The sequence below is a fragment of the Prionailurus bengalensis genome, chromosome E4, assembly GCF_016509475.1.
Source record: "Prionailurus bengalensis isolate Pbe53 chromosome E4, Fcat_Pben_1.1_paternal_pri, whole genome shotgun sequence".
In the NCBI taxonomy this organism is placed as follows: domain Eukaryota; kingdom Metazoa; phylum Chordata; class Mammalia; order Carnivora; family Felidae; genus Prionailurus; species Prionailurus bengalensis.
Window position 1 is genome coordinate 67,015,614 of NC_057360.1, and position 13,911 is coordinate 67,029,524.

At 63.1% G+C, this 13,911-nt stretch overlaps 1 protein-coding gene across 1 annotated transcript in view; it reads left to right on the top strand.

The window, feature by feature from the left end:
- IQGAP3 (IQ motif containing GTPase activating protein 3) overlaps positions 1-13,911 on the top strand; it is a 35,527-nt gene that overhangs the window by 11,303 nt on the left and 10,313 nt on the right. The window contains exons 9-23 of the mRNA XM_043569069.1: positions 18-96; positions 648-811; positions 1,230-1,317; positions 2,898-3,061; positions 4,395-4,552; positions 5,815-5,933; positions 6,012-6,175; positions 7,649-7,739; positions 8,532-8,699; positions 8,785-8,924; positions 9,023-9,193; positions 11,995-12,078; positions 12,236-12,307; positions 12,402-12,471; positions 13,700-13,908. Coding sequence (XP_043425004.1) covers positions 18-96; positions 648-811; positions 1,230-1,317; positions 2,898-3,061; positions 4,395-4,552; positions 5,815-5,933; positions 6,012-6,175; positions 7,649-7,739; positions 8,532-8,699; positions 8,785-8,924; positions 9,023-9,193; positions 11,995-12,078; positions 12,236-12,307; positions 12,402-12,471; positions 13,700-13,908 — 1,941 coding nt within the window. The remainder of the gene's footprint in view (positions 1-17; positions 97-647; positions 812-1,229; positions 1,318-2,897; positions 3,062-4,394; positions 4,553-5,814; positions 5,934-6,011; positions 6,176-7,648; positions 7,740-8,531; positions 8,700-8,784; positions 8,925-9,022; positions 9,194-11,994; positions 12,079-12,235; positions 12,308-12,401; positions 12,472-13,699; positions 13,909-13,911) is intronic.

Sequence of the window (13,911 nt, forward strand, 5' to 3'; positions counted from 1 at the left end):
CGGCATGGTCCTTGCAGGATGGTGGAGAAAGCTGGGACATATATGACTGCTACCTGACTCAGGCTGAAATCCAGGGGCACATCAACCACGTCAACGGTAAGAGACCTGGGCCAGGAGGGCTTCGGGGTGCTCCCAGGGCAAGCCCCCGCATCGGGAGGTTCAGGGATAGCTCTCAGGCCAGAGGCCCTGTAGCCTCACCTGGGCCAACCCTGGTCTCAGGGAAAGACCACAGTCAAACAGCAGGGTGTGTGCTGCTTTTCGGCTCTCGCTGTGCAGAGAAGTGACCCTGTCCGGGGGGTTTCTGTTTGAAGGGAGATCCATGGACGGGGCAGAGGCAAAGGACAGGCCTTCCAGCTCTTGCTGCTAGAAGGGCAGCTGGCCCGGGGTCCTGGGAGAAGGAGCTGCGAGGAATGGACGGGGTGGGGCGGACACGAGGGCAGGAGGGGCTGTTTGGAGGCCCAGGATGGAGTGGGCATCTGCCTGTTGGGGTCAGGATGTCCTCCCGGTCTGGGGTGGGGAGGAGGGGAGGCTGCCAAGATCAAGGTTTAGGGCGGGGGGTCATGCTGGGCAGGAAGAACAGGGCAGGTCTGGGGTGGTACCGGCTGGGCTTCTGCACATCGCTCATTGTGGGGTCTTGGTCTTTGCAGTCCATGGGGCTCTAGAAGTTGTTGATGATGCCCTGGAGAGACAGAGCCCTGGGGCCTTGCTCGAGGCCCTTCATGACCCTGCCCTGGCCCTGCGCGGAGTGAGGAGAGACTTTGCTGACTGGTACCTGGAACAGCTGAGCTCAGACAGAGAACAGAAGGCACAGGTCAGCTGATTACCTGCTCCCTGCTCTGTCTGTCTGCTGTGGGATGGGGACCGCCTCTTCCTTAGGCATCCCCTCCGTCCCCTCCTTGTATTCAGTAAGTGCTGACTATGTGTGTAAATGGTTATAGCACCCCAAAGCCTAATGGCCCAGACTGACCAAGGGGTCCCCGGGGGCAGCCGGCGAGCAGTGACGTGCTCCCCCATGGCTGAATGGGGGCCTCAGCGACGAGGGATCTCGTCCTCGCTGCCATTGGCTTTCTCCATGACACTCTCCTCGTGCTGCCTGTGTTGTTAGTTCAGTACCTGCTGCGTAAGAAAGAGCCAGACCTAGAGGCAGGGAGGTGGGGGTGGGTGGGCCTGGGAGCCCGTGAGGGCAGCTCCTGTGAGAGCTCTCTCCTACGTCCTCTTCCCCTCCCCAGGAGTTGGGCCTGGTGGATCTTCTGGAAAAGGAGGAGGTCCAAGCTGGTGTGGCTGCAGCCAACGTGAAGGGTTATCAGGAGCAAGCCAGTAAGTCACTTCCAGGCTGAGGCCTGGCCCCGGGCCCATCACTGCGGCATCTAACCCTCGGCTGGCTTCTGTGTAGGGGTGTGTAGGGCGATGCAAACTGCTGCCCACGTTTCCAGCGAGACCTCTCCCCTCCCTGGTGTGCCCGGGCCCAGGCTGCCTGCATGCACACTACAGACGGGTTCCTTAAGGCCTTAGGGGTAACGACAGTCAGTCCTGCATCAGGCCGGCTCCTGGGGCAGACAGTTTTCTTCAGGGCACTTGCCCTGTATCTGGACGGTTTCAACCTGCTTGAGTCCTTGCCTCTCGACTGTAGTGAGAAACTCATGATCAGCTCACTTTCCCTTAAAAACATTATCTACAGGGACACCTAGGTGACTCAGTCGGTTAAGTGTCCAGCTCCTGATCTCAGCTCAGGTCTTGATCTTGGGGTCGTGAGTTCAAGCCCCCCGCTGGGCCCCACGCTGGGCGTGAAGCCAACTGAAAAACAAAACATCACATACAAATACAATTTTTTATTAGAGGAGTGTGGCCGGGTGATCATGTCCCTCCCGGGAGGTCAGCGTGTGTCAGGAGTGAAGTGAAGCAGAGTTGGGGGGAGGGGGGGCGGGCGGTGGTGCCACAGCCTGTGGCCACCAGCCCTGTTTCAGCCGTGTAACTCTGTCCTGACCTGCCGTTAGAAGTCGCATACGGGTGTGAGACGCTCACCTCTGTGTCGCGTGTCTTCGGGCCTTCCCGGCCTCTTCCCTGACTCGGCCTGGACTTCGGTCCCACATGCTCCGTGAGGCAGATGAGGCCTCCGGTGCCCCCTCCTCTTGTCACACGCCCATTCCGCCCGGCCGGACAGCCTGTCCTTCCCTCGCTCTCCCGCTGCCAGCCCTTGGGTCGTCCGGGCTGCTTTCCTTGTGCACTTTCACCCGTGGAAAGCGGGTGATGGCATCCGTCAGCGCTGCCTCTGCCCCTTCCGTCCCCCGTCTCCCACCAGGACCCCTCCTTCCCCGGCTGCCAGAGCTCTGGGGGCGGGAGGCAGCGCTGGCATGGAGTGGCCGGTGTCTTTGGACCCTTACTTCTCCCCAGGGGATGCATCCTGCTAGCAGGGCCTGCATCTGCTCGGCACTTCCCAAGCCCCGGTGTTTGAAATCGGAAAACCCGCTGGTGCCCCGTGGCCCCTCCAAGCTCGCTCCTGCCCCTTGTGGCCCAAGCGGCTCCACCTGCCCCTCTGTGCTGTCGGCGAGATGTGGCCCCTGGAGCCCTTGACTGACCTCTTCTTAGCCGTGCCCGTAGCCTCCTGCTGGTCTTGTGTCCACCGCCCCTGCGCCTCCCCCCGCCAAGGCGGCCGCTCTGCCACCCGCCAAGCTGCTCCGTCTCTGGGCCTGACGCACTGCTTCTTTCGGTGCCTCGCAAAGTGACTCAGCACCCCTCCCTCACACACACTTAGAAGCTCGTTCTGGACCTAGCAGAAGGCAGAACGGTTTTGAAGAGGCGTTTCCCCCTCAGGTACCCCAGCAGAAGCCAGTTAGCCGGGAGACTAGGACGGGCCCTGGACGCCCGGCCCGTACAGCCCTCTCCCCCCTCCCCTGCAGCGCTCCAGGCCGTGTGCAGGATCAACGGAGCCATCCGGAGGGGAGTGGCGGCTGACACGGTGGCGGAGCTGATGTGCCCAGAAGCCCGGCTGCCTGCGGTGTGCCCCCGCGCCCCGGCTGTGTACCAGCGGGAGCTGGCAGTGCTCCAGCAGCAGCAGGGAGGGGTGAGCCCCAGAAATGAGGGTCCTGCCCCCGCGTCCTAAGCAGTGGGGGGGCCCGGGGTGGTCCGTGCAGAGCACCCTCGGAGGGATCCTGAGCTCTCATAGTAGCTAGAACCCTGGCGGGTGAGGAAGATTTCCATTTAGAGGTGAGGGAACTGAGGCGCAGGGGTGGGTACGGTTCCTGACGGCCGTGGCCGGCAGGGCCGAGAAGGCATGCTAAGCCGGCTGCGTGGAAGTCTGTGCCTGTCACCTCTCTGTGTGCCCCCTCACCCCTGTCCAGACGGCTCCCGAGACACGGAGGTGACAGAGCCCTCCTGCAGGGAAGTCCCAGTCCCTGCAGGGGTTGGAACACACCTGAGGGTCCAGATAGTCACAGGGAGGGAGAAACGGATGGTGTCAGTGGCAGAGGACTTCAGACTAGGAAATGGAGGGAGCAGAGCTGGGGGTAAGTCCGGGAAGGCTTCCTGGAAGAGAGGAGACCCGTGGAGAATCATACCCACAGAGGGAAGTTTAGAGCACGACCCCAGTCATGGCCTTCGGGAAGGGCACGGTCTCCATACCGGTGACTGCAGTACGAGGCAGAGAAGACGAGCCCTAGGAGGTGGCGCACGGTGACCCGGGCCACGGACGGCAGAGCGGGAGTCGGCTTCTGGCTCTGCTGTGTCCTCACTGTGCGACCTTGGGCGTTAGTTCCTTGTCTGCCCTTCAATTCATGTGTGAAACGGGAACAATAACGTAATTCCCCACGGGATTGTTGTGAGGGCTACACGCGTCACCGCACGCGCTTAGAAGTGACCCCGGTATGTGAGCTCAGCTGCTGTGACCCTTATCTGCGGTACTCCTTCTGTATGGGACAGGGAGGTGCTCCAGAAGGAGGGAACAGCACGCGCAGGTGTTTGGAAGGGAGGAGAAAGCTGGGCCGGGAAGTGGGGCGTGTGGTGCCGTGTGGAGGGGCCCTGTGTCCCCCTCTCTGTCTCCCGGGGCCTTGCGCCCTCCCTGGCGTGTGCCAGGAATCAGAAAGGAGTCGGTGCGGCTCTCTGGCTGAGCGTGGGCTCTGGAACCAGGCGGCTAGCTTCAACTTACCCTGTGTGCTCATCTGCAAAGTGGGGACATTAATGGTACCTCCCTCGCTGGCCTGTTACGAGGACAGAGTGAGTGTGTGTGGAGCATTTACCCACTGAGCACACGGTGAGCACACTCAGTGTTGGGCACAGTGAATTAGCGAATGAGTTGGGGCTTGGGATAGAGACTGGGATGTGGGAGGGCCTCGGGGGCAGGATGGCAGTGGCCCCAAGCCCTTGACCCACCCCACGGAATCGGTGCTCCCCCGTTGTAGGAGCTCGGCCACGAGGAGCTCTTTGTGGCCGTGGAGATGCTGTCAGCCGTGGTCCTGATTGACCAGGCCCTGGAGGCCAGGGATGTCGGCGGCTTCTGGAGCAGTCTGGTGAACCCCGCCACGGGCCTGGCCGAGGTGCAAGGAGAGAACGCTCAGCGGTGAGAAGCTTTAGCAGGTGTGAGCGGGAGGGGGCGGAGCCAGGACTCCACCCTCTGCTTGGGACCCAGCCTTCTGCTCGGTTCCCTGCTCCTGGGCCCAGGCCCCTCTCTGGGGCTGTTCGCAGCCCCTGGCCCGTGACTCGTCCTGGGAGTGGGGCTCAAGCATCCCCCCTTCCTCCATTCCTCGTGCTTTCGTAGAGGTTTGAGTCCCGCCCCGTGCCAGATACTATCCCGGGTGGTGGGAAATGGCAGTGAACAAAGCCAGGTTCCGGCTCTCATCCAACCCACGTGCTCGTAGAGGGGACAGGCAAAGCCAACGTGCCGGATGACTGGCAGGGAGGAAGAGCCATGGCAGAACCAGAAGGGGCCGAGGGGGTAAAGGCTGGGGACAGGCGGGGGGTTAGGGAAGGCCCCGTCGGTAAGGGGGCGTTGAGAGGGACCTCGGGGCATCTGTGGTTGCGGGGAGCTGCGTGGGGCACAGGCCCAGAGCAGGACATTGCTTGGTGTGTGCAGGGAGTGGCGTGGAAGCCGGCGTGGCCAGGCAGAGAGGGCCGAGTGGTGGCTGTGAAGCAGTGGGGGCCACGCCATAGCTTGGGAAGGGAGCCACAGGAGGGTTTCAGTGAGGAGGGGGCGATGTGACCTTTTGCCAGGCTCTCGGTGGCTGCTGCACTGCGGACGGCTCCAGGGTTGATCAGGACGGGCAGGCAGCCTCCAGGCCAGGCGCGAGGAAGTCGTGGCCGAGGGCAGCGGGCGTGGGTGGTGGCGAAGGGGAGTCTGCTCCTGGGTCTGTTCCCCAAGTGGCTCTGACGGGACTTGGTTGCGTGTGGATGTGGCTGTGAGGGGGAGAGCGTGGTCACCTGTGGCTCCAAGATTTCCTCCCTTAGAGATTGGAGTGTGTGTTGACAGGAGTGGGAAGGACTGGGGCACACAGGCCAAATGGAGGTGCAGAGCTCAGGCGTGAGCGGCAGGCGTGTGATCACATCCGGCATCCGCGGAAGGAGCGAGGAGGCCGCTGGCGTTCGCGCACGGGTGGCGGGTTGGGGAGACCTTAAGGTTTCGGCGTCCCGAGCCGTGAGGTCAGGGTATGAGTCTGGAGACCGAGCGGTGGGAGGCTGGGGCACGCGGGGCTCGGGCAGGGCGGGGAGCCAGCACAGGGGCCTCAGAACAGTGGACAAGGGGAGAAGAGGAGGAGAGCGTGGCGAGCCCCCTGACTTCCCGCTGGCGGGGCCCCCGCTGCCCACCCTCTCTCCCTCTGCTGCCAGTTACTTTGATGCGCTGGTGGCGCTGCGGCAGGGGCGTGCGCCGGACGGCGTCTTGAGCTGGAATGACCTGCAGGCCACCGTGAACCAGGTCAACGCTCAGGTGCAGGAAGAAACCGATCGTGAGTGGAGTCCAGGGCGGGCAGAGGCAGCCCATCCCTTACCCAGTCCCTCTGCCCACCGACGTGTGTCTTGCCCAGAGGTGCTGGCGGTCAGCCTCATCAACGAGGCTCTGGACCAGGGCAGCCCCGAGAAGACCCTGTCGGCCCTCCTGCTCCCCTCGGCTGGCCTGGACGACGTCCACCTGCCTGTGGCCCCTCGGTACCATCTCCTCCTTGTGGCGGCCAAAAGGCAGAAGGCCCAGGTGAGGCCTGCGTCGGTCGCTGGAGCAGAAAGAGCATCCGCCGTGGGCAGAGCTGTGCCCAGGATGCACCTGGGGCCAGCCCAGTCTGATGAGAGTCCCCTCTGGGAGTGGAGGGCAGGAGGGGCCGTGGGGGTAGGTGGCCCCACGGCCAGGGCGCTGGACCGAGCTCCGGATGCCAGCATGCAGAGAGTGGTGGGGGCTTGTGCGTGGGTAGAGCACAGGCCTGGGGGCCAGAGAACGGGGCTGGACTTCGTGCTCTGACACTCAGCGACGTTGTGACCTCCAGCAAATCCCGCGTCTCTGAGCTCTGCTAACGCGTCCGTAACACGCTGCATGCGCTGGTTCTACGTGCCTTCTGGAATGGGGGAATCACACGATCGGAGAGCGTGGTGGGGTCCTAAGCCTGTAGCACCCTGAGCCCACGGTGGCGCGGGGGGTTGAGGGCTAGACCTGCTGGGCCAGACGCCTCAATGTGCATCCTGGTGGGCTGACCCTGCCCACGTCCTGCTGTTTCCTCACCTGCAGACACGACATGACAGTCGACGTGTCTCGCGGTCAGGGGTTCGGTGACATGGCGTGCTGGTAAAGCTGCCTGGGTTCTTCCTGGGCCGAGCATCGTTTGTGGGCTTTACAAAAGCCGGTTCCAAAGAAAATGCTTTAGAGCGCTGCCTGGAACACAGCGGCCCGTCACGTTTTGTTTAGAAAGGTTCTCCCGTGGGGCGTCTGGGTGGCTCAGTCGGTTAAGCATCCGACTTCGGCTCAGGTCATGATCCCACAGTTCGTGGGTTCGAGCGCTGCATCGGGCTCTGTGCTGACAGCTCAGAACCTGGAGCCTGCTTCAGATTCTGTGTCCACCCCCCCGCCCCTCCCCCACTCACGCTCCGTCTCTCAAAAATAAACACATTAAAAAATTAAAAAAAAAAAAAAAAAGAAAAGAAAGTTCCTCCTGTCTGTGAGGAGGGTTGGCAGGGAGTGGAGTCTGGGGTTGGGGCTGGGTGAAGGGGGGTGGGGCCGTGGGGAACCAGCCTGACCCTGTGGTCTGCACAGACTCTCTCAGCCTGTGGTCACACGTAGCCTGCCACGCCTGGTGGTGTAGAAGGTTCGGAGCAGGGATGGGAAGGACAGAGGGGAGGGCCAGGGTCAGGATCGGCCCGAGAAGGTGCGCAATGAGTCACAGGGGCGCAGGAGCAGGGCAGGTGCAGGGAGACTTTGGTCCGGGCTCTCCTGGGACGTGGCTGAGGCACAAGGGCAGGGTGGTGAGCTGCCCAGAGGGCGGAGGCTCTGGGGGTGCTGCGGCCAAGCTGCGTCGGTGCTTGGCCAGCCTGAGAGCAGGCCCGGACCGAGCCTTCTGAGCCTGGCAGCAGCCCACCGGAGCAGGTGACGAGGCCATGTCTGCACGTGGGTCCTCGCACAGCTGAGCTTGGGGCCTGCCTGGCCCAGCTCTCGTCTCTCCCACATTTCTTGACATCCCAGGCAACGGGGGACCCCGGAGCGGTGCTGTGGCTGGAAGAGATCCGCCGGGAGGTGGTTCGAGCCAACCAGGACACGAACGCCGCACAACAGAGTACGTGGGCCTGGGGGCCCTGCGGGAGTCTGGTGGCCGGGGTGGGGGGGGGGGGCTGGGGGAGGGAAAGAGGTGAGGGCTCCCCACCCAGGGAGATGGGCCAGAACCAGAGCAGGGCCTTGCTGCTCGGACTAGAGGGTAGGCTTCCAGCAGCCGGGCTGGCAAGTCTCAGGGGCTGAGAGCCCACAGCCCACCTGTGCCTCCGTCCACGCCTTCCAGTGGGTACTTGACCCCGAAGCCTGAGCGTGTGAAATTGGATGGTGGCCGAAGGTCCAACCCATACCGCCCGCTCTGGCTGGGGGGTGTTCAGGCGTGGGCGGCGGGGGTCAGTACACAGAGACACTTGCGTTGCAGAGCGCGTGCTGGTGGTGTCGGTCCGTACTGTCTGGAGTCCCTCTGTCTGTCTGTCTGTCTGTCTGCGTGACGGAAGGCAGGTGCTGCACTTCTCGGACTTTATTCTCTCCCTAAGAAACTGTCCTGAGCTTCTCTGCCCGTATCCTGCCCTTGAGCTTCTGTCCGAGAGAGATTGGAGCTGTCTTCTTACCCCGCCCCAGCCAGCCCCATGCTGCCTCCCTCCAGGAAGCCTTCCTTGACTGCTACCTTTTCCTCCAGGCACAGCCGCATGCTCTGTTTTCATCTATGTCTGCATCCATGCTGGGAGGTTCCCTGTCCCCTCCTTTAGATGGGCCTTTTGTGTCCTGTGAATCCCACCCCCGTAGGCAGGACAGGGCGCTTGGGAGGGACTTGGGGGAGGGGGAGGGACCAACCCCTGCCTCCTGATGCCCCTGTCAGTGGCTCTCGGTGTGGCCGCCATCAACCAGGCCATCAAGGAGGGCAAGGCGGCCCAGACAGAGCGGGTGTTAAGGAACCCCTCCGTGGCCCTCCGGGGGGTGGTTCCCAACTGCGCCGACAGCTACCAGCGAGTCCTGGAAGGAGCCATGGCAAAGAAGCGGCGCCCAGGTAATGGCCCCAGCCCCTCCCGCCGCCTGTCCCAGCCGCCCGCTGCCTCCTCTGAGCCTCGCGTCCTTACCTGGCTTCTGCTCAGGGGACGCGGCTCTCTGGGTCCAACACGACATGAAGGATGGCTCCGCCTACTACTTGCACCTGCAGACCTTCCGGGGAACTTGGGAGCCGCCCACCGGCTGCCGCCTGAACACGTCCCACCTGACTCGGGAGGAGATCCAGGTTGGCAGAGCCCCTGTGCAGGAGGGGCCGGGGAGGGCCTTCCCTGTAGCTGAGGCTCCGCCTGCCAGGGTACCACAGGCTCTCTCCTGCCTCCACAGTCCGCCATCACCAAGGTCACGGCTGCCCGTGACCGCCAACAGCTCTGGAAGGCCAACGTCGGCTTAGTCATCCAGCTCCAGGCCCGCATGCGCGGCTTCCTGGTTCGGCAGAAGTTCGCTGAGCGCTCCCGCTTTCTGAGGACCTGGCTGCCGGCGGTCATCAAGATCCAGGTGGCGGGCACTGGCCTTGGAGGTCCAGGGCCTGGGGTCTGGGCTTTGGGGTTTCCTTCCCGCCTGCTGTCTGCTGAGTGGGAGGCGGATGATCTTCCAGCCCCCGAGCGGTGGGGTTTGAGAGGAGCATGCGTTCCAGAGCCTGGGTTTGGGTCCCATCTCCGCCACTTAGTCACCACGTGACCCCGCCAGGCACGTACTCTGGACCAGCTTTCCCGTCTGCAGAATGGAAACGTGAATGTCGTAGCGCCCCCCTCCCCCCCACCATGCAGGGCTGTCGTGAGGGCTAAGTGAGGTGACATCCAACGGGCATCTGAACAGTGCCAGTCACTGTCATCACCATCACTGTCCCCAGGGCATGAGCTGCTTCGTTACCTCCCCGTGGGGAGGAGGGAGTGAGGTTTAGTGAGCCATTGGGGTTCGGACATGAGGGGGGCGTCCCGGGTCGGGGGTAAACAGGAAAGGGTGAACCAGCCCCAAGGGGAACTTTTGTCTCCAGCCAGCCCTTTCTACTTGTATCCTTCCGACCTGCGGATGGTCCCACGAGTAACTGGGGACAGGGGCAACTCGGAAGGTGGGCCTCGGGCCCGACCACCTTACGAGCCAGGAAAGATGGGAGTCGAGCACAGAGACTCCCCAGGTAGATGTGACCTGCAGGTGTCACGGGCACGTGTGCACCGTGAAGATACTTTACATAATGAACGTGCGCACACCCGGGATCTGCAAGGATGCCCGCCGGCCCGGGGCAAGGGCAGGAGACGGACGGGAGACACACAGAGGAGCGACCACATCTCCCCTGGCGGGGCCAGGAACACAGCTGACATTAGATGCTGTGCTGATAGGGACGCAGAGCAACCCAGAAGGGTCCCCCGGGGCGGGGGTGGGGGGCGAGTGGTCCTTGAGTATGCGCTAGCCCGTGTGGGGGGTGGTAACGGAGGGCTTGGGCTTTAGAGTTAGAGGCTGAAGTTCGCCTCCTGGTCCTGCCATTTCTGGGTCGTACGAGGACCTGGGGCGCCTTCCCTAAGCCCTCTCCAGCACCGTCCCCTCATTCACGACGATGGTCCTGACCTCACGTGTGGATCGTGAGGGTTGAGCAGGAAAGTTTCACGAAGCGCTGAGCTGGTGAGCACTCCACTGGTTGTGGCCGTGATACCAGGTTACCTGGCAGGGCGCTGGTCCCCGAAGTCAATGCAGAACCTTAGCAGTTAGCACTGAGTGGTCTGATCGCAGGGATTCCCCCCGCCTGAGCCTGGACTGGAATTTCACCCCAAAACTACAGAGCTGAGAAGCCACGGCAGCAGTGGCAGAGGGGATGGGGTCAGGGCGCATTTGCCACCAGCCCCGGAGCTGTGCGGGTTCCGGCCCAGGTCCTGGGAGGCGGGGGAAGGGAGAGGTGGCCCAGAGCCTCTCGGGCCACCTGTCCTCCAGCCGCAGAGAAGTAGTAAGGGTCAGCAATGGTGGTGGTGGGGCGTACGGAGACCTCCCTCTCTCCCGAAGGCTCTGAGCCTGGCTGAGAGCCAGACCCTGTCCTGCCTTTCGACCAGTCCAGACTGGGGGAGGGGCCTCTTTAGGAAGGAGCTGTGTGTGGGTGGGCGGAGGAAGAGAGGAGAGGGGTCCCCTCTGCTTTTCACCACAGCAGGTATCCAGAGGGACAGTCTGTACCTGCAGGAGAGGAGGCAGCACCTAGAAAAGGCCTGGGCTGGGGGCTTCCTGGGCCTGCAGGCTCCGGGGTGGACAGCTGCTGTCCTGGGGCCACCCTGCCTCTTTTACACCGTTACACAGGGTGACACGGTCAGCCTCAGGAGGGAGCCCGGCCCGGAGGACTGGCTCTGGGGAGGGCTGGGAGGGCAGTTAGTCGAGAAGGGATACTCCAAACGCACCAGCCCCAGTGTCAGCGATGGGGTATCGCCCAGGGCCTGAGCGCCCAGGACATGTTCCATGTGAGCCCTAAAAGACAGGAAGGGTTTTGGGGGTAGGTGGGGCTGGGGGTCGGGATGGGGGGCGTAAACGAAGGGTCAGGGCAGAAAGGCACCAGGCATGTTTAGAGGAAAGTGAATCGGCTGGTGTGGCTGGAATCATGAAGGAAGGAGCCGGTGGGGGGACGTGTGTGTGTCAGATGGTCGAGAACTTCTGGAAATTTGGGGCCGAGAGAGACACAGCCCGAGAAGTACGTTAGGAAACTAATCTACACAGGCTTGGTATGAAAGGGGAGAGGCCCCTGAGAGGGAAGGGGGCCGTGAGGTTTGGTTTTAGAGACCAAAGAGGGCCGGGTGCCCTGAATCGCTGTGCCCTGTGCAGGGGAGGCTGGCACAGGGTTGGGCGCGAGCGGGGTGGGGTCGTTGGGACAGGAGTGTGACTAGGGGAGCGTGGGCGGCCCGCGGCCCACACGGCTCTGGCTGTGTGCCCGTGTCTCTGCGCCTCCCCAGACTGGGCGTGGGGGATGGCGGGGCACGTGCGTGTGTTTGGGGGGACACAGCGTGTGCTCTGGTGACGGGGTGTAGACTGTACTACTACTGTCTTTTAAGCTCATTGCCTTGCAGTAGCGTCCCTGCGAGGAGGTGTTGGTTGGCCTGGGTGCGTGCGTGTGCATATGCGTGTGCCGGGACCAGGGAGGGCGGCAGGCGTTTGGTCTCCCCGCGTGGATGGAAGTTCTCTGACACCAGGGCTGGCTTTCCCTCCCCCCTCCCCCCTCCCCCTCCCCCTCCCCCTCCCCTTGCCTGCCTCCCTCCTGCTTCCCTGGAGGGCCTCTCAGGCTAGCGGGGACCAGCCGGGCTCTTCTCCTTTCCTGTCCTGACGCCCAGGCTCACTGGCGGGGTTACAGGCAGCGGAAGACCTACCTGGGACGGCTGCAGTATTTAAAAGCGAACTCGGACGCCGTAATCAAGGTAGCTGTCACGGTTTGGGCGGGTTCCTGTCTCTTGAAGGGCCCTCTGAGAACAATCGTTTAGTCCTCTTGCCTCGTGGCCTCTGGGGACAGCTGGACTGGCCCGGGCCGGAGGGTGGCCCCCGAGCCTGGAGCTCTGACGCAGTGCGCGTCCTCAGATCCAGGCCTGGGTCCGGATGTGGGCAGCTCGGAGGCGGTACCGGAGGCGTCTGGGATACTTCCAGAAGAACGTGAGTGTCCTCCTGCTGTCCCCGTGCCCGGCCTTCACGCATGAGACCAGGGCAGGGGCGGCCAGCAGCCCTTTCGCACCTGTGTTCACGGCAGGTTAACTCCATTGTGAAGATCCAGGCGTTTTTCCGGGCCCGGAAAGCCCGGGATGACTACAGAATGTTAGGTATGCGGCTTGGTCTCCTCTCTGTCGTGAGTACACGGCCTGCCCTCCCCTGTCCGCGCGAGCCCATGGCCCCCGAGAGTCAGCAAGGCAGAGGGTCACGCCCCCCACCCCAAGCTTGCAGCCTGGGCTCTGGAGACGCCGTTGGCCCTTCTTGAGCCCCTGCCCTCGTCGCCAGCTGATGTCCCCGACCTTGAGCATGTGGCTCAGGACCCGGGGTGCGTGTGGGAGTGAAGACATGTGCTCTGCCTTTGGGGATCCCCCAGTCTGGTGGTAGAGACAGGAAATCCCCCAGGCTCAGACAGGTCCAGATGTCCCTCCTGGGGCCGCACAGCAGGGAGAGAGTAGGAGACGTCTGTGCAGAACATCCGATAGGGGTTGTAGCAGGAGCTCCTGCCCACCGGGTAACATGGCCCGGTCCCCTGGAGGACTCCCCCGAGCACGTTCTTTCTGTGCCAGGCCTCCATTATCTCCCCGTCGCTACCAGCAAAGTAATCAAGGGAAGGGGCTTCTCCCCACACTCTTGCGTGACCCGTGGCTCCCCCAGCTCCGGCCTCTGGGCCGTGCATGAAGCCTTCTGCAGTGTCAGGACTGAGTGCCAGCACCTAGGGGTGCTCTGTCATCCTGCCCCTTGTCCCCTCAGCGGGGCACGCACCTAAAGCCTCAAAGGGGTCCTTCTGGGCCCTTCTTGGCTCCTGTCCTGAAAGTCCAGAAGCCCAGCCTTGGATGCCCTGCTCTTTGTGAAGTAGACCCAGGGTCCATTTCCAAGTTTCCTCCAGTCCTTGGGTTCTGGAACAGGTGGGCCCCTTTCCCTTCCAGGCCTGAGGCAGCATTCCTGGGCATCAGGTGGCCTGCACTGCCCTGGGACGTCCCTCCTACCCCACTCTGCCCGTCCTGCCCGCAGGGGTGCCGCCTGCCCATCTCTGACTCTGGGCACTCGGCCGATCGGAAGAACAAATTGGAGTAGGGGGTTCGTGGAGGCAGCTAGGGCTCTGACTTGGGGGCGGGAGAGGTCCCTGGCCTGGGCCCAGGGGCGAGGAGAGCAAGGGAAGGACGGTTCTTCCGTCATAACTGCCCATAAGAGACAAGGACCTCGGGGACAGGACAGGCCTGGAGGCGGCCTGCTGGCCTCAAGCAGGCTGGGGACCAGGAGGTGGTAAGAGGCAGGGAGCTGCTGAGGAAGCCCCCGCGAGGGCTCGGCTCGTCCTGACGCCTCTTCCCTTCCCGCCAGTGCACGTGCCCCATCCCCCTCTCAGCGTGGTGTGCAGATTTGCCCACCTCTTGAATCAAAGCCAGGAGGACTTCCTGGCCGAGGCAGAGCTGCTGAAGCTTCAGGAAGAGGTGGTCAGGAAGATCCGGTCCAACCAGCAGCTGCAGCAGGACCTCAACCTCATGGACATCAAGATCGGCCTGCTGGTGAAGAACCGGATCACCCTGCAGGTG